General features: G+C 38.2%; 1 protein-coding gene across 2 annotated transcripts in view; it reads right to left on the bottom strand.

The window, feature by feature from the left end:
• The window catches only part of PLCB1 (phospholipase C beta 1), an 857319-nt gene that overhangs the window by 225981 nt on the left and 605882 nt on the right, over positions 1 to 25456 (bottom strand). For both annotated transcript variants that reach the window (XM_061435580.1, XM_061435581.1), the window contains exons 8-9: positions 22579 to 22679; positions 21187 to 21353 (exon numbers count right to left, since the gene is read on the bottom strand). In XM_061435580.1, the coding sequence (XP_061291564.1) occupies positions 21187 to 21353; positions 22579 to 22679 (268 nt within the window). The remainder of the gene's footprint in view (positions 1 to 21186; positions 21354 to 22578; positions 22680 to 25456) is intronic.

Here is a 25456-nt window from a genome sequence, read left to right as displayed (position 1 = left end):
ATTAATATCAATAATTACCAAAGGAAAAAGTGCTAAGATAGTTTCTCTTGCATTAGAAATGAGAAATGTAACACAACATTCCTTACACTGTTATATTTGTGTGACCAATTCCTAATAGAGGCAAAAGTTTATATCTTCAAATAATCATCACCTACCAAAGTGATCATTTCAATCATTCTGATTGATGAGTACTCTTCGGTTACTACCTTTGAAGCCTTCCTTTGAAATTCATTTACAGTGGGATGCCTATATTCTTTCAGACTGGTTTCAATTTTTGTAAGCAAACCAAAGTCAATGTCAATGTCACTTAGGGCCAAAGTTATTTCAGTGGGTAGTTTCCAACAATATTTTAAAACTTAAAACATGTAGAGGTAAAACATTTGTTAAAAAATTGAATTTCTTCCTAGTTTTCTATTTCATCCCTTTTATTAGTAGGAACAAAGATCATATAGCAGGAGTACAAAAGATGAAGATCTGGGATACTTAAATTAAGCTTTAGAAGCCAGGGTGAGACAGCCTTGCTAGGATCAGGGCTACTGGGGCGCCAGGTCCTGGGTCTTTCCCTGCTCTGCCTCATTGGGACTTTTTAAAATAGAAAAAATGGGTGTTATTTTTACTTATTTTTTTGTAAAGTGATTTTCAGTTTGTCATTTGAAGTTTGGGTGGTCCTTCATCTGCATTGTGTACAATAATCATTTCACTCTGATTAATGCCATTTTGCCAGCTTCTTCTCAAATGAGTTTCCGTTCCTCCCTCCCTCATCTCTTCCTTCTCCTCTGTCTGCTTACCTTCGACTCACTTAACATTTATTGAATCTCTGCAATGTAATGAATTCACAGAAATATAAAGCACAGCAAAGCCTCTGCCTTCAAATAGATCATAATGTAACAGAAAATAAGACCATTCACCCCTTGAACAGCAGGCATGCACTACTCCAGAGCAGGACATGCATGTCTCTTTGTCATCCTTGGGAACTACCATGATTCTCTGTGCACAGTTGGTACAAAGTCAGCACTTACTTTGATGATTAGTGATTCAAAATAGAAGACAAATTGTTTTGAAACTGGAAAATCACCAAGGATGGCATAATTTTGATTCTTTTATCTGCTTAGGTCGAATCATACGAAATTGTTAAAATCTGGCATTTTTAACCTACAGTTTCATACAACTCAATTTCTACTGCTATTCCTCAAAGCACACAGTAAATGCAGGTGTCTTTGGGGCCAACGAAGGAAGGTAATATGACTCCCGGAATAAAGTGTGCCCCAAGGAAAATTCACAAGTGTATACTTCTTCTAAAGGCATGCAAATATGGTGTGGCCACAAATATCACTTTTTATGTTGCTGCAGTGAACACTGAGTCTGTGTTTGTGTCTGATATCTTGAGAATAAACATTCTTTGATCTGATCAGCAACTTGTAAAAGCAATTAAAACAAACTGTATGCCAATATGGTTTGGATAATAAGTTAATTTTAACTTTTTAGCCTCAATTTCTATGTATTACCTCTAGTGCCTTATGTTGAGAAAGGTTCTGAACCATGCTTGTGATTAATTTTTATGACAGTGATGGGTACAGGATAGAAAGTTATTCCCAAATGAGAATATTAAAATTATGGTCAATTGGTGCTCTGAAACATGCCAAAGAACACGTGTCAAAATTTTATTTAGTTCATTAATGAGGAAATCAGGAACATGACAAATCTATTTCAAAAGAGGCTATGAAATATTGACACATACATATATGTATGTCAGAACCCGTCTCAAACAAACAAACAAACAACACCAAAACCAAACTTATAAAAATATAGCTAAATTCAATATAAATCTGGTTAAAGTTCTACAGGTTAATTAAGTGTATCCTTTGGGTTATCTACTCTACCTTTATTATTTCCTGGAAATTAAAGATTTTAACATAATTTTTAGCATAGATTGACATCAGTAAAAAACAGAGTTAAGTGAGTCAGTGTTTGTAAGGATTATTTACAATTAATTATATCAAATAATTTAAAAATCCCCAGTGAAGGAATTCAGAGAAGGCAATGGCAACCCACTCCAGTACTCTTGCCTGGAAAATCCCATGGATGGAGGAGCCTGGTAGGCTGCAGTCCATGGGGTCGCTAAGAGTCGGACACGACTGAGTGACTTCATTTTCACTTTTTACTTTCATGCATTGGAGAAGGAAATGGCAACCCACTCCAGTGTTCTTGCATGGAGAATCCCAGGGATGGAGGAGCCTGGTGGGCTGCCGTCAATGGGGTCACACAGAGTCGGACACGACTGAAGCGACTTAGCAGCAGCAGCAACAGCAGCAGTGAAGGAATTTGCCTTCACTGAATAAGGACATGTGAGTCTGGAGGACAGTTCAGAATATGATTGCAGACTGCAAGTAGGCAGACACCTGGGAGTAACTTTTCAACCGCAAAGCTTTGTCTTGCTAACTAAAGGAGCAAATATGCAAGACTTTTAATGTGTCAAATGATTAGACAGGGATATGTTGAAATCAAGAAAAGCCAATGAGAAAGTAAAGAGGGAGTTGGAGGTTTGTAAGTTACAAGGCATCAGCTAAAGGGGTCAAAAGTTCATTTGCAAAAATGTAGATATGTTTGACATAATGAATTAGCCTAAAAATAAAGTTCTGACTAGTAAAGGCTTTCAGAATAAAACACACCCTTAGAGGATGTTCTTTCCTTGCATGTAACCAACAGCTGAAATATTGCTGTTGCTGTTGACTTAAATGCACCAGTACTTTTCCACCAATGTCTTACTGTTTTTGCAAAGCTGCTTACGATTTTTTCTTTCAGGTCCACTGAGGCATGCAGACAAAAGAAAAGCCTTGCGAATTAAGATAGGAAAAACACTGTTTTTCTAAACAAATTTGTCAAAATTAGTAACAGTACAAGATATGTGGCTTCCTTTCCTGCCAGCAGTAACCGATCAGTGACAAATTCTTCAACTACAGGAGAGAAAACTAGATGGGCTCGTATGTTTCTTTCAATTCTAAAATACTACGAATTCAAGTAGTTAAATATATTAGGGATAATTACCAGATAAAACAAAATGTCATGTATTAGAACGAGATTATGAAACATCAAACCAAAATTAAAAGCAATGTGATGATTTTATGGAATAAAATCAACAGGAAAAGAAGTTCAGAAGGATAATGCCAGCTGGGAAAGGCTAAAAATAAAGCCGTTTACATATTTTCTTAATAAAAGATTGATATGCTTCCAAGTGGACATGTCACTCTTATAATGGCACCTAAAGATCTTTATAAGCATATACATTATCTGAACTTCTTGGAACAAAGTAGGAAAAATACGTCTCTCACAGAATGTAGAAACAATGCTCTACAAAGCTTTTTGGTTCAAAAGAAGTTCTCATATATATTGAGAAAAAAGGCTGGTGATCAAAAGTGATAAGATCTGATTTAAATGGGGAGGAACCATCTTATAAAGGGATATGAGAGGAAAGTGGAATGACAAAATGATGGTCCCTAATGGCCATTTATACGACCTGTCATTTCTCAGCAATATCTTCACTGCAAAGAAACTGGCAAATGTCAGGTGGCTTTGGAATGCCAGGAACTGGACCTCTGCCTCCTTTGACCTCTCTGTCCCCTTGTAGATAGTGACTGAGGCTCCACTGGTATCTTCCTGAACATGTCAGAAAGACAGAAATTTGAAATTCTGTGACAAAAGGAGACCTTCCAGGGATGCTTTTATTTATTTATTTATTTTTAATGAAAAAAAGTGTTTTTTTTTTGGCTCTGCTGGGCCTTCGTTGTGGTGCACAGGCTCCTTGCTGCTGCTCTAGGGCTTTCTCTAGTTTCAGCAAGCACTGCTATTCTCTAGCTGCAGGGCTTTTTTTTATGGGAGTGGCTCCTCATTGCAGAGAGCAGGCTCTAGGGCATGGGCTTCCAAAGGTGTAGTGTGTGGGCTCAGTAGTTGTGACTTGCAGACTCTAAAGTGCTGGCTCAATAGTTGTGGCACATGAGCTCAGTTGAGCCATGGTATGTGGGATCCTAGTTTCTGGACCAGGGATTGAACCCATGTCCTCTGCACTGGAAGGCAGATTATTAACCACTGGACCACCAGAGAAGCTTTTATATCTTACAGTAAATCTAGGACATTCAGCTGGATCCATTTCATGTTTACAAGTGCATGCCAAAGCCTTTAAATATATACTGGGGAACAAGCTATTCCATTGCCTTCTTTAAACCTGGAAGCATCCTGTGGACCTTTGGAACAATTAAGAATAGGAAGATCTGTGTCCAGAAAAGGGAGCTCTGGAGAACTGAATGGAACAATCTTTGCTTTCTGGACTTGTTTTCTTATTTTCTCTAGTCCTGACACTCATTATCTATTAACTTTTAGAAACCTACTTCCCACAGAACTTTCAAGCTTGACTTCCTGTTCCAGGCATCTAAGAAAAGATATTTCAGCTTAAGTCTCTACATCAAGAAGACACAGTTATCTAAACCTCTTTGCAATTTGTTCAAACACAATAAGTATTCTCCCAGTTTCATTTTCAGTCACTTTTTTCCCACTTCTATTCTTTGTTAAATCTCTTTCATTTTGTCTAGACCATGTCTTCCTCCTTCATATTTAGTCTTCATTTTAGTGTGACCACATTTGTCAGTAGCTTCCTGGGAAAGGGTTCCTAGCTTTTGAATTTTTTGAGCCTTGGATGGTTAAAAATCACTTCATGACTTTTGTATCCTTTACTGATGGTTTAGTTGGGTATAATATTTTCTTTTAGTTTTTGACAGAAAATTGGCTTCATTGTCTTTTAACTTCTAGTATGGCTATTAAGAGATTTAAAGACTTATTGATTGATCGTCCTGAAAACATATATGCCCTGTTTTCTTGGGGCTTCTCTGGTGGCTCTCCGCAATGCGGGAGACCTGGGTTCGATCCCTGGGTTGGGAAGATGCCCTGGAGAAGGAAATGGCAACCCACTCCAGTATTCTTGCCTGGAGAATCCCATGGACGGAGCAGCCTGGTGGACTATAGTCCATGGGGCTGCAAAGAGTCGGACACGACTGAGTGACTTCACTTTCACTTTCCTGTTTTCTTATTTGTTTATTTTGTCTCTTTGGAAATTTCAAATATCTTATTCAGTCCCAGTTTCTTAAAATTCACAATGATATGCTTTGTTATTGGTTTATCCCCTGTACTGGATATTCTTGGAGCCTTTGGAGTTGGAAAGCTATTTTCCTATTTGGAATATTTTTATAAATTATCTCTGTACTTATTTCTGTTCTCACTATTCTGGAATATTTGATCAAATTTTACATTTTTATACATATCCCTCCAAGTTTTCTTTTTATTTCCTTGCTTTACTCTCTAGGAGCTTTCCACAACTTTATTTCCAATTCTTCTTTGAGTGTTTTGTTTCTGTTACCCTCTATTTAATATCTAAAGTCAGTTTATATTCTCTGACATTTCTTTTAAAAATAGCATTTTTTCCAAAGGCTTAATATATTCTATTATCATTCTAAGGATATTAATGAGATATATATATATATATATATATATATATATATATATTTGGAGTTTCTTCTCACTACATATTCATTATTTTCCCCAAGGTAGTTTTATTCCTATTTATTTCTACTTTTTAAGGAAGTTTTCCTTATATATCTAGTGATTTTTAATTGTCTGTTCATATTTCAAATTGGTGGACTAAAAAGATAATTGGAATTTTCATATCATCAATATATCTGAAAGTGAATCTTAAAAGTATGAGAGCTAATAAGGCATTATTGTAGAGGGATCATCAGTCTTTGTCTCTTTGGAGTAACTCCTAATGTCAATACCTTTAGGTCTTTCTTCTTGAGCTGATCAAGTCCTGAGAAATCTGTTTAATTACTTGCAGGGAGAATAAAAGCCTGGACGCCAGCCTTCCAGAGCTAATGTGGGAAGAAGTAGCCAGTATGTTTATGATCCTTATATTGCTTTGCTTTCAAATGATAGGTAGCTCTGCTTTCACCTGGGGCTTTGTCTTCCCCAGACCCTCTGTTTTCTTGTCTTCAATAAGTGAGTCTTTAGTTTCCTCCCAGGTGGGAGTTCTATGTGTGTACGTGTGTGTGTGTGTGTGCACACGCACATGCTTTGTCGCTCAGTTTTATTTGACTCTCTGAGGCCCCGTGGACTATAGCCTGCCAGGTTCCTCTGTCCACGGAATTTTTCAGGCAAGTTCAGGGAGTTCTGATTATTGCTTACACAGCTGTCAACAGATTCTCCTTATTTTAGACTGTGGCTCTAAACCCACTTCAGAGGAAATTAACATGATCAATTTCTGAGACTTTTAAGGTTTTCACAGAATAACTTAGGTTGGTCCCCAAAGTCTCACACAGTAACCTATGATCAGTTTTCTCAGATATGATATAGCTAGAAACCTATATGTAGCTGCCAAAATTATGAGGCTATTGTCTTTCATCCTATTATTATTTCCACCCTTGCTCAATTATGCCTTAAAATATCTCTTTTAATGCAATTTTCATGTAGTTTTAAGAGAGAATTTAATTATATGAATATGTCTAGGCCATTCTATTTATCCTGATGTTCCATGGTTTTTCTACTACACCAGACTGCAAAATTTTGCTAATTAAGTTTAAAAAGTTAGATTTCATATGCTTTGTTCTTTAATCCCACTATTTTTAGGCAAAAGGAAATCAAATGAGAGAAACTGAAGGCTCTCTGTCATAGTCCTGCTTTACCTGGCCAGGGGTTCATGATGAATCTCCTTGGTTTTCTTTAATTCATATATTTTTGGTGAAAAGTATGCAGTGATTCATATCACCACAAATGGCATTGTATGGATAATTTGTCAGCCATATTTTCCATGCTGTATCTTTTCCCAGGTAGGAGGTCAGTCACAAAGGCAGCCTGAGCTCCCAGGTACTTATCAGGTGGGAGTATTTAACAGGTGAAATATTTCCTTTCTTCTAAGACCCTCTTACCCTGCTCTGATACAGGTGGCAACAAAGCATTATAGCTTTGTCTCAGGGAATGGAGAGACAGAGGAGAAGGAAAACTAAAGAATACCTTTTCTATTTGGTTCTAAGGATACTCTATTGGGTTCCTTGTCCCCAAGTCTAGGGGACATCCCAAGTCCTGAAGAAAGAAACCTATGGCTCCTTTCCCCAGAGATGCTCCAGAAATTTCCAAGCCCCCATATTCCCCATCAGCTGGAAAAGCAGAAGAGTTTTATTTTATTTTATGGCCCTTTGGCATGGCGGTGACCTAGTTCCCAGAGCAGAGATTGAACCTGCACCCCCTGTACTGGAAGTATGGAGTCTTAACCACCGGACCACAGGGAAAGTTTTATCTTTATTCTTTCCCTCTGCCTAGCCCCTGAGGGAAGCACTAACAGTTCAGTTCAGTTCAGTCGCTCAGTCGTGTCCGACTCTTTGTGACCCCATGAATTGCAGCACGCCAGGCCTCCCTGTCCATCACCAACTCCCAGTGTTCACTCAAATTCACATCCATTGAGTCAGTACTGCCATCCAGCCATCTCATCCTCTGTCGTCCTCTTCTCCTCCTGCCCTCAATCCCTCCCAGCATCAGAGTCTTTTCCAATGAGTCAACTCTTCACATGAGGTGGCCATAGTACTGGAGTTTCAGCTTCAGCATCGTTCCTTCCAAAGAACACCCAGGACTGATCTCCTTCAGAATGGACTGGTTGGATCTCCTTGCAGTCCAATGGACTCTCAAGAGTCTTCTCCAACACCACAGTTCAAAAGCATCAATTCTTCGGCACTCAGCTTTCTTCACAGTCCAACTCTCACATCCATACATGACCACTGGAAAAAAGATAGCCTTGACTAGATGGACCTTTCTTGGCAAAGTAATGTCTCTGCTTTTGAATATGCTGTCTAGGTTGGTCATAACTTTCCTTCCAAGGAGTAAGCGTCTTTTAAGTTCATGGCTGCAATCACCATCTGCAGTGATTTTGGAGCTCCAAAAATAAAGTCTGACACTGTTTCCACTGTTTCCCCATCTATTTCCCATGAATTAATGGGACCAGATGCCATGATCTTCGTTTTCTGAACGTTGAGCTTTAAGCCAACTTTTTCACTCTCCACTTTCACTTTCATCAAGAGGCTTTTTAGTTCCTCTTCACTTTCTGCCATAAGGGTGGTGTCATCTGCATATCTGAGGTGATTGATATTTCTCCCGGCAATCTTGATTCCAGCTTGTGCTTCTTTCAGCCCAGCGTTTCTCATGATGTACTCTGCATGTAAGTTAAATAAGCAGGGTGACAATATACAGCCTTGATGTACTCCTTTTCTTATTTGAACCAGTCTGTTGTTCCATGTCCAGTTCTAACTGTTGTTTCCTGACCTGCATATAGGTTTCTCAAGAGGCAGGTCAGGTGGTCTGGTATTCCCATCTCTTTCAGAATTTTCCACAGTATATTGTGATCCACACGGTAAAGGCTTTGGCACAGTCAGCATTAAATGTCTAAAACCATGAAAATAGAAGCAGGGGACTAAAATAATTCACAATAGAGTAAGTCAATCCTCAAACAATAAAAGAGTTGACTGTCCTGCCTGACACTGAAATAAGTTACCTGCTCTATTAATACTTTCTCCTCCTAACTTCTTTGATCAGTATTGCTAGAATTTCTTTTGAAATTCACAAGTAAGAAGTTTATTTGAAAAAATCCATAGGCCCTTGCCTTCTACCCAGAAGCTTATAAAAGTGACTTTCAGTGACATTAGATAACAAAAGCTGATGGTCCTCCTTGAACTGATGAGGAGGCTGACGGCAAGTCCGTAGCACCAGACTCACTCATGATACCTTACATGGGCTCTCTGACCAGGAGGGAAAAGGACAGCAGGGAATGGTTGTAAGCTAATCTCTAAACAAAATTCATGATTCATTACTAAGGTGCCTTGTTTTGAAAGTTCCTGGTCAGGCTCTTTCCTGTTCAGTGTATGTGTTTTACTGGGATGGTTACCTTGCAAATGACCTCATCATGGCATTCAAGCAGCAACACGGGACGGCTGCTGAGTTCATCCTGACAGCAGACATAAGGGAACAGTGGCACAGAGCTAAAGTAAAAAACAGTGATGATGCCGTGAAGGGCCAAAAAAAGACGATATGGCTGTCTATGTTAAAAAAAAAAATGCTAAGAAAAAGAATGTATTCTTACTTGAAAGGAAATATACTATATATATGCAAGCAAGATGGTAAGGAAAAAGAGAACCAGCTTTTGAAGAGTTTAGTGAATTTAGTCTATTTCCTTATAGTACTTAACAAATCTTTATATACTGTTTGCGTGCTTAGTCGCTTAGTCGTGTCCAGCTCTTTGTGACTCCATGGATTTGTAGCTTGCTAGGCTCCTCTGTCCATGGAATTCTCCAGGCAAGAATACTGGAGTGGACTGCCATTCCCTTCTCCAGGGGATTTTCCTGACCCAGGGACTGAACCCAGGTCTCCTGCATTTCCAGCGGATTCTTTACAGTCTGAGCTACCAGGGAAGCCCGTATAGTGTTTACTATAAGCAAATATTCATTCCATCCTCACAGTAACTCTCTGAAGTGGGTACTATTTTTATGCTTATTTTATGCATGAGAAACTCCAGGCAAGTAGCTTGCTCAAGGTCACATGGCTTACAAGTGAATAAAATGGGATTTGAATGCAAAACCAGGTTTTTTGTTCCATGCCATTAACTACTATGCTAGCCTGCTGTAGAGCACATACTCTAGTACTGGCAAAAGGCATCAATAAATCATCACCATCATCATCATCCCAACAGGAAGGGCTAGCATTACCTGGGCAGTGATCATGTGCCAGGCACAGAAATCCTATAAGAAAGGTACTTTTTAATTCCCATTTTCAGTTGAGCAAACTAAGGCTTAGAGAGGTTAGCAACTTGTCTAAGGTCACAGGGGTACTCAATTTGAGTGCTGGAGGCAGTGCCAGGGCAACAGAAAGGCAGATGGTAGTGAGTGTGACTGACGATGTTTTATCTCCATAACTTTCCCAGCACTAGCCCGGATGAGAAACAAGGATGATGAAAAGGAGAGAACCCTGCCTCTGTAGCAGTTGGCGTCAATCTGGGCACCACAGATTAGTCCTAAAAATAGCCCCAAATGTGACCAAGGAAGCATTTTTTCCCATGATTTACTTATCTCTCCAAAACGTGTGACTTTAATCTTTCTGTTAAAAGAAGCTGGGCTCAGGCAGGACAAATGACCCATCTGGCAGAGGCATAAGGAAGGATTAGCTCTTTGATTTGGCTTTGTCTATCAAGGTCTAAAATTCTTTTCCAGACTTAATTTACATTCTATTCTCTGCAAGTAATTTAGAGGCACCCGCTAGCATTTTTATTCTCCCAATCATGAGTCTAACTCTTAGAAAGAAAAATAAAACATAGGAAAAACATGTTGTGCCAAGGTAAGCACAGCAGAAGTGCTAAACAGAGGCTGTGATATTGCTTTGTGGGTTTTGAAAAAAAATATACAGGTTACCTTTTAAAAGGAACAGCCAAATGCATGCAAATATTATCTTTCAAGGCTGGAAGCACAGAGAAATCTCTACAAATTATGCTTTGGAAGACAGATGGCCTAAGAATCCTCACAGAGTTATCACACAGTTGATATGGGCAACTGGACAATATCTCTGCCAGCTAGCGTGGCCACCAGCCTCACTTTTTGGAGTCAAATGCCAATTGGGCAGGATCTGGCACTCACATGTTTGGATGTCACTGGGATTAGGCAGTTGAAAATCCATTCATCATCATTCAAACCCTGCTCTTACTGTAATGATACCAGAGCATGTTGGAAAGTTACTGGTCCAACGGCTTAGCACCTCCTAAAACCACTTCCAAGCACAGCCCTCAGAAGTAATTTCCTTGGCTCATATTGGTTCTCAGTGCTGTGACTGTGATGTGTGTTCTGCTAGACCAGCTAGGAAAAAGTAAGTGCAGATAGTTCAATATCCCAGGGCTCACCAAAATCTATTTGCCTGTTATTTCAGAAATAATCTATTAAATGCTCCCTTTTTAATTATCTTTTCTCAGGCACAAATTTGCCTATTATGTTTGCCAACTAGCTGTGTTTTTGTGTAATATGTGAACTTTGCTGGCTTCTTTGTCTATTTTACCCATTTCTTTCCAATTCTGGAGTTACTATACTCCATAAATGTCCTCACACATTATTATTTTATCTTAGGTTGGAAAGTGTCATGCATTCTTAATCTATCTTGATGGCAAAAACTGCTCGCTCGCTCTCTCTCTTTAGTCGCTCAGTCGTGTCCGACTCTTCCAACCCCATGGACTGTAGCCTGCCAGGTTCCCCTGTCTATGGGATTCTTCAGGCAAGAATACTGGAGCAGGTTGTCATTTCCTTCTCTCTATAACCATAACTATATAAAAATACAAGCCCAAGATACCAATGATAATATCCATTAAATGGATATGTGTTCTGCAGATCAACCTCATGACCCAGCTGTCATGGCTTCTGTGCCCCTGTATGTAGTTCTACTTGCATTCAGTTGAACTTGTTAATGTGGTTTGTATGGAAGTTCTTAATAATAACACCTCGCTTTGAATTAGCACTTTTCCTTTTTCAAAGTATTCTCACATCTGCAATTTCTTTGCATCTCACTGTTCTACTTGGTAGGTAAGATGGCATTTTATTATTTAACAGGACAGATAAACTTTGACTGAGATTAAGCAGTTCTTTTAAATTGACATGATTAGATAAGAACAAAATCCAGATTAAAACTCCACATTCTTAAACATGGGTTTGGAGTGTTTTTTCTTTTTTTCCACTAAATTTATGTAAGGGCTGATTGATCATTTAAAGCTAGAGGTACACAGAGGGTAGGGAACCAGTCTAACACATTTTATTAGTGCGCATCACATTGCTCTATCAGAGGAGACCCTTCACAATGAATCTCAGTCATGTCCAACTCTGTGCAACCCCATGGACTGTAGCGTGCCATGCTCCTCTGTCCACGGGATTCTTCAGGCAAGAATATTGGAGTGGGTAGCTGTTCCCTTCTCCAGGGGATCTTCCTGACTCAGGGGTCGAGCCTGGGTCTCCTGCATTGCAGGCAAATTCTTAACCATCTGAGCCACCAGGGAAGCCCGCTGACAATAACACAAAGGAAACCAAAATGTTCTAGGTCCTAGACCAGGACGTCTGTTTAGATTCTTCGAATCTAAACAAAGAGAAATAGCAACATGAAAAAGAAGCACTTTAGGTTCCTTTTCTACATTTAAGGTAGAGTGTTAGGTGAGGAGTTTGATTTTTTTCAAACATCCTCATTTGTCTTCTTAAAATTGTGCTATCCCTACACTACAGGTAATTTTGCTTCTGTAACTGGAGTCCTACAGATGGCACTGGTTCAGAGAGACAGGCCTCCTACCATCTCTGCAATGAATGAATGAAATTATTGGTCAGTCTCAGCTTCCTGACATTAATCAGCCTTTGCCATGGCATATATTTCAGCTTTTTTTGTGAAGCATTAGGGTAGACAGCCCACACCTCACTTCATCTGGCTTCCTTGTGGTCATCATATATTTTCCATGGAGTTGATTCCCTTTGCATTCAATTTCCTTCCCACTTATTTGGTATAAAATCAACTATCAGCCAAACTCAGCTGTGGCACACTTTGGGGCCAAGTGCCTGTGGCTTCAAGGCTTTTCTACAGCACAGTGCAACTGCTAAACTGTTTCTTCTAACTGAGTCATTGGCCTCCATCCCTACCCCTGCTGAGAAGGGAAAATGTGTAATACTGACTGCTAATGCTTTTTTGTGATGGGAGGTCTAGAGATCTAGAGGAAAACAGCCATTATCTGCTTTGTCCCAGTAGTTCTCACACGCAATGGCAACGCATCTTGGGAAGGCATAATCTGATGAGGGAAAGATGTTTTAAAAAGACTTGGCAGACTGGGGTGGAATACGCTACCAATTCCCTTCCCTACCTCTTAAAACTTGCATTTGTTTTCGTCTTTTATGATATAAACAACCAGACTGGTTGTTTTCTGAACAGAGGCCACTTCAGCTGTGAATGAACCCAGTTGTGGCTTTCTGGCTAGAGTTGTGATTCTTAGCAGACACTGAGGTTACTGAGAGAAAAACACCAGGACTCCTGGACCAGGCATTTGCCTTCCTCAAGCCCACTTCCTGCCTCCTGGGAAACAAGGAAATGCAATCAGAAAAGGAAATCCAAGGAAGTTACCAAGTGAACTAACAAACAATGGACTCATAATGGCTCTCTAGAAAAAAATATATATTTTTTTCATTTCTGCCAATCTCAAATATTTCAGAGAAGTCTATGAACAGATGAAACACAGAGTTAAGAGGAGCTTGGAATATACTCACAGAAGCTAATGTCATTCTTCTATGACCTTCCACAGAGGTTAGAAAGTCAATAGGTGGGATTTAAATGGGCTCATAATCAGTAAAATACTACAGTGGCTTTTCAGCAGCTTTCTCAGTATAGGAACTTTAAGGCATGAAAAGAACTGGCTTTATCACACAGCTTTTATCTGTCTTTGTCTTTTGGGAAGAAAACCTATCTTATTTGAGTTGACTCTGTTCATTGATTTCTGTTCTTTTATTTCTTGTATTGCTACACAGATCATGCATATAAAAATATTTAAGTGAATGCCACCTTAAAGGTGAGACAGATCATTAGGCCAGTCAATATCACCTCCAGATGAGTGGTTTTAGACTGAGCATCTTGAATCTCCTGGGGTTTGGCAGAAGTGCCTTCAGAGGAAGGTATGGAGCAGAAGAAGAAACAGGAGTAGGGCAGCTGTCTTCAGCTACAATGCACGGTCCCCAATTCAACCAAATAGTGCTTCTACTGGTTGGAAAAACCAAAAAGTTTTTCTTACACATTGACCAATGAGTGAGCCATTGTTAGAAGAAACAGACACAAAAGTATCCTGTGTCAAAGGTGGTCTGAAAACTACTGCTATGGATGCAAATTGCTAACTTCTAAATAGATGACACTGCCTTTTCTGAGCAAGTCCTAACAGAGGGCTCCACGTGGAGTCCAGAGTAGTGAAGAGAACTCCGCACTGGGACACAGAAAATACAGTTCTACTCTCAACATTGTCACTTCCTTAGCTGCCTCTTCTATGACCAGTGAGATAGGGCTAAAGGGATAAGTTGCTTGTACACAAGAGATCCTGTGATTTTGAGGCTTCCAGCCAGGACTTCAGGAGTGATAACAGCTAAGACCTTAGTGACAGGTGAGAAAGGATGAGCCATGAGCACAGCCCTTTATTTATTTTTTTCCTCTCAGTGTTCAGCTACACTGACCTTACCCATCTTTCACTTTAGATTCTGTTAAGGCCATTTGTAGAAAAGTGTTTGCCTTAGTTTAGGTTCTTCTAAAAGTAGGCTTTGAGATAAGGATTTGAATGCAACAGTGGAAGGTAACCTAGGAACTAACAGGGGAGTGGAGAAACGAGAAGGGAAGAAAAGGCAGCTAATAAAGGGAATGTTATAAAGTAGGTTACAGTTGTTGGCAACTGGGTTTTAAACCTACTTGAGAGCTTTGGAGGATATGGAGAATACTTATTTAACTGTCCCACACAGTGGGCAAGGAAGAGAGGTACTACTTCCCGAGGGAAATTTACTCCTGGGGACATGAAGTCCTGGACACTTGGAGGTTGGCTGTAGTTGGGCTGAGAGAAAGAAAGACCTGGAGAGTTGCAGAAGATGCTGTGTACTAAATTGGAACCATGAATGCCAAGGGATAGGGAGTAAGCACTGATGTTTACTAGTGTTGGTATCATCCCATTTTACAGATGAGGAACCTGAAGTTCAACAAGACAAGTCAAAGTCACTTAACTGGCTTAACCATAACACAACACCAGCTTCTTTTTAAAATTATGGCATGTTTCACTTCTTGAGGATACACAATACACATTTATAAAAATAATCATCATTTTGATAACTTCTACCTAGTAAAGAGAAATGGTGCTGGGAAAATAATGATTTTTAAAATTCTAGTAGGAAAATTAAGTGTTAAAGTAAATAGTAAGATTCCAGTATAAATCTTTATACTTTAAAATATAATTATAATTCAACTTAATAAAAATATAGATAAAATATTTGAGTCAGAAATGAACATTTCTGCACAGAAACGACTTGCCATATTTTTTCAGGTTTCATCATCAAATGAGTCTAATTTATTATTAATTGCAATAAGTTAAATAAGCCTGTTAGCCAAGACACAGGAGCATTCAGGAAAGTCTTGCCCAGTGCTCTGAATCTCACTTTCAGACCCACAAATGGGTTGAAATTATTCAGCATAAATACTAATTCTTATTTTTCATTAGTTCAGACCAACAAAAGTTCAATGGGCAACAGTTAAGATATGCAACCTTCTTATCATGAGCAACTTATTTAATTCTTCCAGTAAATCTCTCAGAATATATTCAAAGATGAGCAAAGTAGGGGGTGGAAACAGTCAAAGGTTTAAATGGCTTCCTAAGGTATCATAATAGGTGGATAAACAGTGATGATAAGTTGTTGATTTCTGACCAGTTTTAGTGAGACCTGCTGTTTTATCTGCCTGGTGACTAGTTTTTTTCCAGGTAGCACACACAGGCTGAATTTCAGGGAACCACCTCTCTCCCACTCTCAATCCAAGTAGTTTAGGTATCTGACTCTTTATTGGCTCTAGGGGGAGTCATGTGACCAGTGTTTGTCCAATTGGTATACTCCATCCTCCAGGCCACAGGGGTCCTAGTTCAGGAGTGGTCCTGGGTGACTTTTAAGCCGTGCTCTGGTTTCTGGGATTTTGATGGAACTATGAGTAAGAGGAGTTTCTGCATACTGAGACTGGCAGGCCTGGAGCTGCTGGTGGGTTTCTTGCCAGGACAGTCTGTCCAAGAATTACGGTCAGTACAGAGAACGTCACTGGGAGATGAAAGATGGGTCTTGAGAACATCATTTGAGCCCCTGGATAAAGTTATGCTGCAAGTCATTAACACACTCGCTTTTTGCCTTTATGCACCAATTATAAGCATATATGTTTATATGCATCAATTTCTTTCTGTGCTTGTTTCAGTTAAGTTTGTCATTTTTCAACTAAAGGAGTTCCACCTAATACTGCAAGCTGCAAGACTGCCAAACCCAGTGCCCAATCTAGCACACTCTGAGTGCTTCTTGCTGCTGATAATAATGACACAATATAGTTCACTTGTAGGAGTTTCTTAAAATGATATTGAAAATACAATGGGGTTATTTCTAGTGATGCAAATCATTATTAGTGTAGGTGGATTTGGAACAAAAATGCTTTCTATACCTGAACTTCTATTTGCTTGGTTTAAAACAAAATAGCTCTGCTATTATTCATTTTGAGTTCACCTATTAAACTAGTAACTCACAGTATTTTAATAATTTAATTGCAACAAAGCAGGGAAGCTTTCATATGCCACACCTCGTAAAAATTTCAGGGAAAGAACATGTTAAAAAAGAAAATTACCTTGAAACATTTGCTAATATTATAATCTATTATATTAATTCAATTGTTTAACAAATACTTATGAACACCTGCTTTTCACAGAAGAATAAAAGTATGAACAAATTAAACTTTTCTTTTGGTTTGGCAGCTTAAACAGTATTTGGTCTTCTTTCACAGACATAACTGCTGAATCTAGAGGTCTGTAGGCTGTTACCTAAGGCACCAATACAAATATTTCATTTTTCATATGAATTTTACTCACTGTCTTCCTTCTAAAGAGTTTAAGTGATAAAAAATTAACAGTTTAAGAAACATTAATCTTCAAACTTACATTCATGACTGTTCAATAGAGGCAGGGGTCATTGTGTAGCCCTATGTTAAGCATAGTTAGTCCTTAAGTGCAAACAACATGGTAAGGAAGAAACATTTGCTGACTTGGGGCCGCATGAATTTTTTAGTGTGTGATTTTAAATTATAGAAATAAATCTAAAATCTAACTCCCTTGAGAACAGTAGCTTCTGCAACAAGATTCCAACTCTGTGCATGAACGTTTGGCCTTAGACAGCACAGAAACCTTCCAATTATTTATAACCAGTGCATATCCACAGAGACCGAAACTCCTGCGTGGAATGTGGATAACACACTGACGATAGCAGCACAGAGCATCACCCATGGTCAGCTCTTCCGGGTTTTCATTTCATGTTTCCAGGTGCTGTGCCTATGCTCAGTCTTAGCCATTAGGCTTTTAGCTACATTAAAATTTTTTCATTTAAATGAAAATTACCTTCTATGTTGAAATTTTATAAAATGCACATAATACTAAACATTAGCACATGTCAAGTTTGTGTGTTGTCTATTTGTTATGCACCTAACTTTAGAATACGTTTTTTGATATCAGAGAGTATAAGTGCATTTTTGTTATTACATATGTATATTCTGGCTTCTCAGGTGGTACTAGTGGTAAAGAACCCACCTGCCAATGCAAGATTAGCAGGAGATGTGGGTTTGATCACTGGGTGGGAAAAATTCTCTGGAGGAGGGCATGGCAACCCACTCCAGTATTCTTGCCTGGAGAATCCCATGGACAGAGAAGCCTGATGGGCTGCAGTCCATAGGGTCACAGACTCGGACATGACTGAAGCAACTTAGCATGCCTGCTTGTATATTCTGTATGTATCTTATTCCCATCATTTTATATCAAATATAGGCAAATATGGAAGTGTTTTTCTCAGATTTTTGAGACTGAGTTTGGGGGTCATTTTAATTAATGCTTGAACACATTTGAAGAACTAGGCAAAATGTAAAGTACAACAGAAAAAAATATAATATTAAATTTCACTACTTATTTTCTTAGGTGTTTATTGATTAAAATGGAAACTTACATTACCATATGTAAAATATACAGCCCATGGGAATTTGCTGTATGGCTCAGGAAACTCAAACAGGGGCTCTGTATCAACCTAGAGGGGTGGGATGGGGCAGGAGATGGGAGGGAGGTTAAAAAGGGAGGAGATATATGTATACCTTTGGCTGATTCATGTTGAGGTTTGACAGAAAACAGCAAAATTCTGTGAAGTAATTATCCTTCAATAAAAAATAAATTAATTAAAAAAGATATTAGCTCATTGAAAATTAAAAACTGCTTTTTTGAAGAGTATCTTGGTATGAGATCTTATTTTTTTTTTTAACTTTACAATATTGTATTGGTTTTGCCATATATCAACATGAATCCGCCACAGGTATACATTTGATCTCAAAGACTTGGTTTCCTGCTTTGCAAAATGATAATGTATATTTTGAAAGTCACATAATAAATGAAAGCTAATTTCCTTGCATATCAATCAATGAAGCCATATAATAAATACTTTATTAAATTGTACTTTGTTGGACATATAAAGGAGTTCCTAAAAATATGTTAAAAGTCAAACATCAAATAATATGAACTGCAATGTCAAAAAAAACTTTGAACAAATTTGGAAAAAATATCTCAAAGTCTTGGTTACTAAAAAATTGAAGTCTAATCCAACTATTTCTTATTACTACAAACACATATTTCAAAATTGTTATCCTTTTGACAATGTTACAACAGTTACTAGAAAAACAAAACAATCTTCTCTAATCTTTGTTGTTCACATAAACAGAGCCCAAGCAGCAAACAAAATGACTTGGTGTGAGACCTTACAAGTTTATCTTCCTATTGAAGTTTTGGGATTGAGAAATGAATACTGTGGTTAAAAAAAATCACATCAAGGCTGACATGGAGACTTCACAATCAATTACCATATTAAGGTGTAGAAAAAATAAAGTTGTAGAAAAATAAACTAAATTGCTATTTTATGTCTTAAATTTTATTTATTCATTTATTGGTTTTGTTTTGTGAGATCTTAATTCCCTGACCAGAGATTGAACACAAACCCCCTGCAGTGGAAGCATGGAGTCTTAACCAGGTAAGTCCTCAGAGTTGCTGTATTAAATATACCTGAATTATATATGTCTGCATGATTATGGAATTTATATCTAGTATGGCTGTAAAATGGCACTAAACACTCTTGCATTTGCAAGAGTCTAATCTTAATTTCCATTAGAATCAAAATTGGTTTCTCCAGGATGACAGAGTTTTACAATAACCTATCAGAACATTTTCCTTTGTATCCTCTACTTTGTCTGAGTCATGTATGGGGTGTCACACACTAGATGAAGTTCGGACCATCAGTAGTGTGGTGTGAGGGGATGAGAAACGGGCACGGTTTAGATTCTGAAGGGCCTCATCGGTTTCACAAGAGCTTTTTGTTTTCCTGGTGTTATGGGCTGTTTTTAGAAGTCTTGTCGGACTTGTTAAAACACTGTTAGTTATTTTTGGCGAAGTTTGGACTTCAGAAGGGAACGGTCAAGCTATCCATGCGAAATTTCCAAGGAGTCTCTGGTTTAATGATAGGGAGAAATCCCAAGTCTATGGCACCAGGAAAGAAAGAGCACCAGACCTGAGGAGGCTGGAGGGCTGGCCTGGCAACACCAGCGTGTGCTGTCGGGCCAGTCGTTTCCTTCAACGTCAGCAACGGCAAGAATGATGCTACAATAAAGGCAAAGTGCCTGACAAAGAAACAGACTAGAATGAAAATATGTAAAGTAATAAAAGTAAAAACTAAAGTAAATCATCTCTAATTCTCAACTAATAACATGTAGAATAGAATTAATGATAAGATATTAGTTCGTTAGTGAAGTCGCTCAGTCGTGTCCGACTCTTTGCGACCCCATGAACTGTAGCCCACCAGGCTCCTCTATCCATGGGATTCTCCAGGAAAGAATATTACTTTGATATTAATAAACACTTCCATTTCTCATTTAGAGGACTAGTTCCAGAAAAAAATGCAATATGCAAAAATAACTTTTAAATCTACTTTTATGATAACTATTCTTATTAATGACCATAAGCTTACCAGAGCTGTCTGTTACTTATGAATTACTTGCATATTAACAGGAAATATATTTCTTCTTAATAATTATTTAATTGCACTTTATTTTCTTTACTCCTTATGGAATATTGTCCAAGTTGGACAATATCTAGGCAATTTACAGTAACATCAGTAATAACATACTAATTTTCTCAGTGAAGGAATTTCAATCCAGGGAGACTTGGTCACTAGTGATAAAGGAAGAACTGATGATCCAGTTCAGAGACAATGATGCCACATATTAATACGATTAGAAACTCCTTGAAACTGAATTTTCATGATTTATTTTTGCAAGTCTTTTCTCCAGAATCAAAGATATAAATATCTCAATAACTTTCTGGCAATTTAGTTCATCTATCTGATACCAGTTTTTTCCTCTTACAAACACTAAATTCTTTAAGCACAGAAGAACAAAGTTTAAAATATTATTTCAAGTGGAAAAATTCAATAGTGTAAGCTAGAATAAGATAAGGTTCTAATGGATTGAGTATTCTCTTCAGTGTTAGTGATTTAGAAATATCTGTGGGTCATGTCACAGAACTAGAAACAGAACCAAAAGGGTAATTTTTAAGATAGTGAGTATCCTGTCTGAAGAAAGATGCATTCAGTCATGGGGAAAATTTAAAACAAAACAAATGATTAGACATTTAAAAAACAATGTTGCATGCACGCTAAGTCACTTCAGTTGTGTCTGACTCTTTGCAACCCCATGGACTGTTGCCCGCCAGGCTCCTCTGTCCAGGGGATTCTCCAGGTAAAAATACCGGAGCTGGTTGCCATGCCTTCCTCCAGGGGATCTTCCCAGCCCAGGGATTGAACCCACATCTCTTAAGTCTCCTGCATTGGCAGGTGGGTTCTTCACCAGGAGCACCACCTGGGAAGTCCCCAAAATAATGTTACATACACATGTATACATAACAACAACACAAACATCACACAGTGATGGCGACGGCTTTGTTGCTCAGTCATGGCTGACTCTTTGTGACCCCATGGACTGTAGTCTACCAGGCTCCTCTGTCCGTGGGATTTCCCATGCAGCAATACTAGAGTAGGTTGCTATTTCCTTCTCTAGGGGATCTTCCCAAGCCAGAGATCAAACCCAGGTCTCCTGTAGTGCAGGCAGATTCTTTACCAAATGAGCCACCAGATAAACATCACATACCAAACTTAAAAAAAAAAAAAAAACAAAAACCCTAAATGACCCTTGATGTCCGTGACTATGAAGAGTGGCCCACTCACAATTAGAACTCGAGCCTCATTCTGGTGTGGGAAAAAGTGAACTGACCTTTTTTGGCGAGGCTGTTGTTAGGTTCATACTTCTCAATCAACACTTGGACTTGCTCTTGCTTTAAAGGTGGGTAAAGTATTTCATTTAGCCGGGGATCTCGCTGCTTGAGGTTGATAAAATCCATCATCTGATCAACTGTAAGGTATGGTTTGCTTTTGGCACCACTAAAAACAGTTAAACACCAGGAAATTAGCAGGTTTTTCTGTCAAGTCTCATGCATGTATTTGCATTTAGCAGCTCTGTAGAAATAAACGCCTGCCATACCTGGCAAGAGCATGCTATACTGGAATTCCTATCTTGCCCTAAACACACTGTGTTGCTCCATCACAACTGCTGTATCTCTGTGGGATGCAAACACTTTGCAATGACTGCCACCAAATCCCAATGCCCTTGAACTATACCAGATGCAAAAGAAAACCACAGTAGGGAACATGCATTCTGTGTGTGAAGGTGCAGCACTCTAAAGGGAACACAGGTTATGGGTTGCTGTTTTGATTATGATGCTAAACTGGTTTAGTCATCAAATTCTCATATTCTGCTTAATCACCCTAAAGATGTATTTATTACTCATTACTAAAAAGAACAAATATGATTGGGGACATTTTCCTTTTCATTAAAATTATGTTTCAGCAAGAGTCTATAACTCTGCAATGTAGTGTGATTCAAACTTCCCTTTTCAATCCTGTTGACAACCCAAAGACAAGTTCAGAGGTACAGATGTTGCAGATGTTCTATCAATAACTGATGGCAATGAACTCAGCAAAGTACTGTGCTTGATTTCCATATGAGAAAAATTTTTATTTAGCTGATCAATTTTGGATTGGTCTGTCAGCATGTGGATTTCAGTGTATCAAGGAGGTTAAATTGCTACTTCCCCATATTTGCCTTGGTGTTTTGATTTGCTTCTTAAAAAAATCTTTTAAAAAAAGTAATGTCTGTATAATTTCTAATATAAAAGCAAATAATTTTCAGCTGGGGGGGAGGGTTAGTGATCTGAAATTCTCATTTCACTGATGCAATGCAGAGAAGTATGATGACAGGTTCCCGGTTCAGCATTCTTTCTACAACATGAGACTATCTCTGCAAAGACTCTTGCCTACATGCCACTCAGTTCTAGCCACAGTCTTCAAACCATGCAGAGACCCTCGAGAATATTAAGACAATGACACCCTGCAACAAGTCACAGCAAATTTCACTCATTACAAGCAGTGATTGAACCTCAGAGGTAGGAATGTGTGATGGTCTCCAACAAATGACGCAGAAACACTGCTGTTACTCATTGTACAAAGAATTTCTGACATCTCCCTCTACCACTCCGCTACAGCCACACTGAGTACCACTGAGTACCACTGTAAGCAGGAACAAACAGGTTAAAATGTATTCTCTTACAATTCGGAAAAGATGTTATCAATTTCAGGTCGAGGACAAAGGTTGTTCAGGAAAACTCTGTACACTTCAGGAGTGAAATCTTCTTGAGGTATCGAATCATTCTGGGGAATAAAATAAGAGGGTCAGTAAATGGTCTTTTTCTTCATTATCTTTCCTCCCTGTTTTGTCTCTCTTTCCTCCTTCCCTCCTCCTTTCCTCTTTCTTTTCTTTTAAGAGCTCAGGGTAAGCACTCAGAAAGCATCTATGGGCTAGCATTACAGGGACACTAGTTTTTGAGGTACCAAAAACTAATTTTCTGTTTTCTCATTATATTTTAAGCTTAAGAGTTTTCTCCTTCTGAAGGGATGTTAAGGCAATTTCTAAAGTAAGTTAGACCTAGTGAAACATGGTCTGTTCAGCAATTTTTTTCTTTTAGGTTGCTTTTCCTGGTGACTTTAACCTCATTTTTAATTGTGATAAAATACACAGAACATAAATAAGTCATTTTCACCACTTTTAAGTGTACAGATCAGTGGCATGAAGGACATTCACATTGCTTATGTGCTGTTTAGCAGACTTTTGAATGAATGTATTTTTCTTTCAAGAACCTGGAGAAAGATATTTTCAAAATGAAAACATAAAATTCCAATTTTGTGTCTTTTTTTTTTTTTCAAACAGTGTTCTTTCTTTTTTAAAGTAAACTGATAAGTTGCAACACAGTTTTCCTAAGTAGGACACCAGTCATTATTGGTCACTGATTCCCCTCAGTCCTACTGTTTAGAAAGCAAGTCACTGATATAAAAGCTGACTTCTGTGACTAAACTGTCTGTTTAGTGCAGCTGCCATGGAAACTGGAAGCATGTCTTCCAGCATTTGTTAACAGGAAGGACACTCTTCACGCTGCTTTTCCTATTTCGGGTATGTGTTTATATGATTATTTTTATTTTTAAGCCCTTAAATCAAAGAAAACATCCTTCCTTTTACCACATACATATTTTTGTAAATATATTTTTATAGAAGTATCTAAAAATTATTGTCTGAGACTGCACTGCTTGCTAACAGATAAGAAAACTTAGCTCACCACTTGGCAAACAGCAGGAGTCCTATATTTGAGAAATGAATAAATAAAATAACATTTTCTTTACTAAATTGATTTATAGAACAGGAAAAAAGTCCATTTTGCAAAATAGCATTTTGAGACAACCAAACAACGCATATCATTTATATATAGCAAGAAGCATTAAATGATTAAGCTCAGTTACCTGGACACTAACTTTGAAATCATGAGTACAAGCAGCCAGTTCCAAGAAGGAAATTCCAACATATTGTTTCATGATGTTTTGCCACTCATAAAATGGGGAAAAGTTTAACCTATGAACAGGTTTCCAAAATTCCATTTAATTTACAAAGTGAGAGAAATCCTTTTGACTGGAGAATGTACACTTTTTTAACTGCCACACTCTCTGAGTTAGACACCCATGTCTCTTATAAGTAGCTTTGAAAATAGACAAAAATGAGCATTGCTATTCCGAGAGATACAGGGAAGAGAGATACAGGGAAGAGAGATTTAAAAACAAATCTCCAGGAAATAATCAGTGCCTCATTTGGCCAACTCAAGCATCAGACTTTATTGGAGTTGATGAACCCCAAATTTGTTCTCTTATACTCCCCACTATTTCATTACTATTTAGAGCTCACTCTACTTGCCCTCCTCCTGATCTCACTAAAAGCATACAAGCAGATTTTGTCGAAGGTATCGATCATTGTCTTCCTTTTCTTAGCGGCTTCCTTTATCTTCCTCCCTTCTTGTCTTAGCTTAAAACCTCTTCCTCCTACACCAGGTTTTAATTTCCATTCTGTGCTACCCTCACACCATCTTGTCTCCTGTTTCAGTTCTTATTTAACGTGGTTTTGTGCTTCCAACTGTACAGTTTTCCGTGTTACTTGCTAACCTGCAGACCGACACAAACTAGGACCTGTGTGTTGCTTGTTAACTTCTCAGTCTCTGTAGCATATAGCGGGTCCATAATAAATATTTACTAAATGAATGAATGTAATTTATGAAAAAGATGGAAGTTGATAGCAAATATGCTTCCCACAAGACATCAGATTCAACTAAAGCCATTTACAAAAGAGTCCATACACATTTCATAAAATGACATACTTTACTAAAACTCTATTTTTTAATTTACCAGCTATAAATTAGAACTTCTTATTAGAGGGAACACATTGATGAAATAATCTGAATAAACACAATATTACTTTTATTACCAGTCGGATGTTAGCACCTAGAAAATGGAAAATGTTTCAATACAGTTTCATTTTTCTTTGGCCCAACTTGACTGATGAGGATACCCTTTGGGGTCAGTGGGTAAAAATGAGGGAAAAACGTTTTGGAGCAATAAGTTGAAATGAGCATCACTGAAAGCTAAAGTGAAAGAATATGGAGGAGATATTGAGGGAAAAGCTATGGTCAGTTAATAATTCCTTACATTTTAAGTAAGGCTGGAATGTGCAAAGATCATTCACATATTTTATTTTCCTGGATCTCATGATTTGGTAAAGTGGATAGAAGAGACTCATTGTATTTGAGCAGGATGAAACCCAAGGATGAGGCTCAAGAGCATACCAAAACATCAGATACTCTTCTGTGAACACTTCTTAACCAACCAGGTAGAGATGACACGTTCTTGTTTTGCGTGTCTGCAATCCACCTGCATATACCTTCTCTATAGCACCCACCACACAGTTTCCTTTAGTTCTTATATTTCTGATCATCGACTAGACTGTGTGTTTTTGAATAAGGCGCACTAGCTCTTATTTAATTCCTTTGTGTCTCTAGAATAATGCCTGGCAGATAATATACACCTAATGAATGTTTGCTGAATTCCCTCAGGCT

This window comes from Bos javanicus, chromosome 13 (assembly GCF_032452875.1).
Source record: "Bos javanicus breed banteng chromosome 13, ARS-OSU_banteng_1.0, whole genome shotgun sequence".
In the NCBI taxonomy this organism is placed as follows: domain Eukaryota; kingdom Metazoa; phylum Chordata; class Mammalia; order Artiodactyla; family Bovidae; genus Bos; species Bos javanicus.
This window is presented reverse-complemented; position numbering and strand designations above follow the sequence as displayed.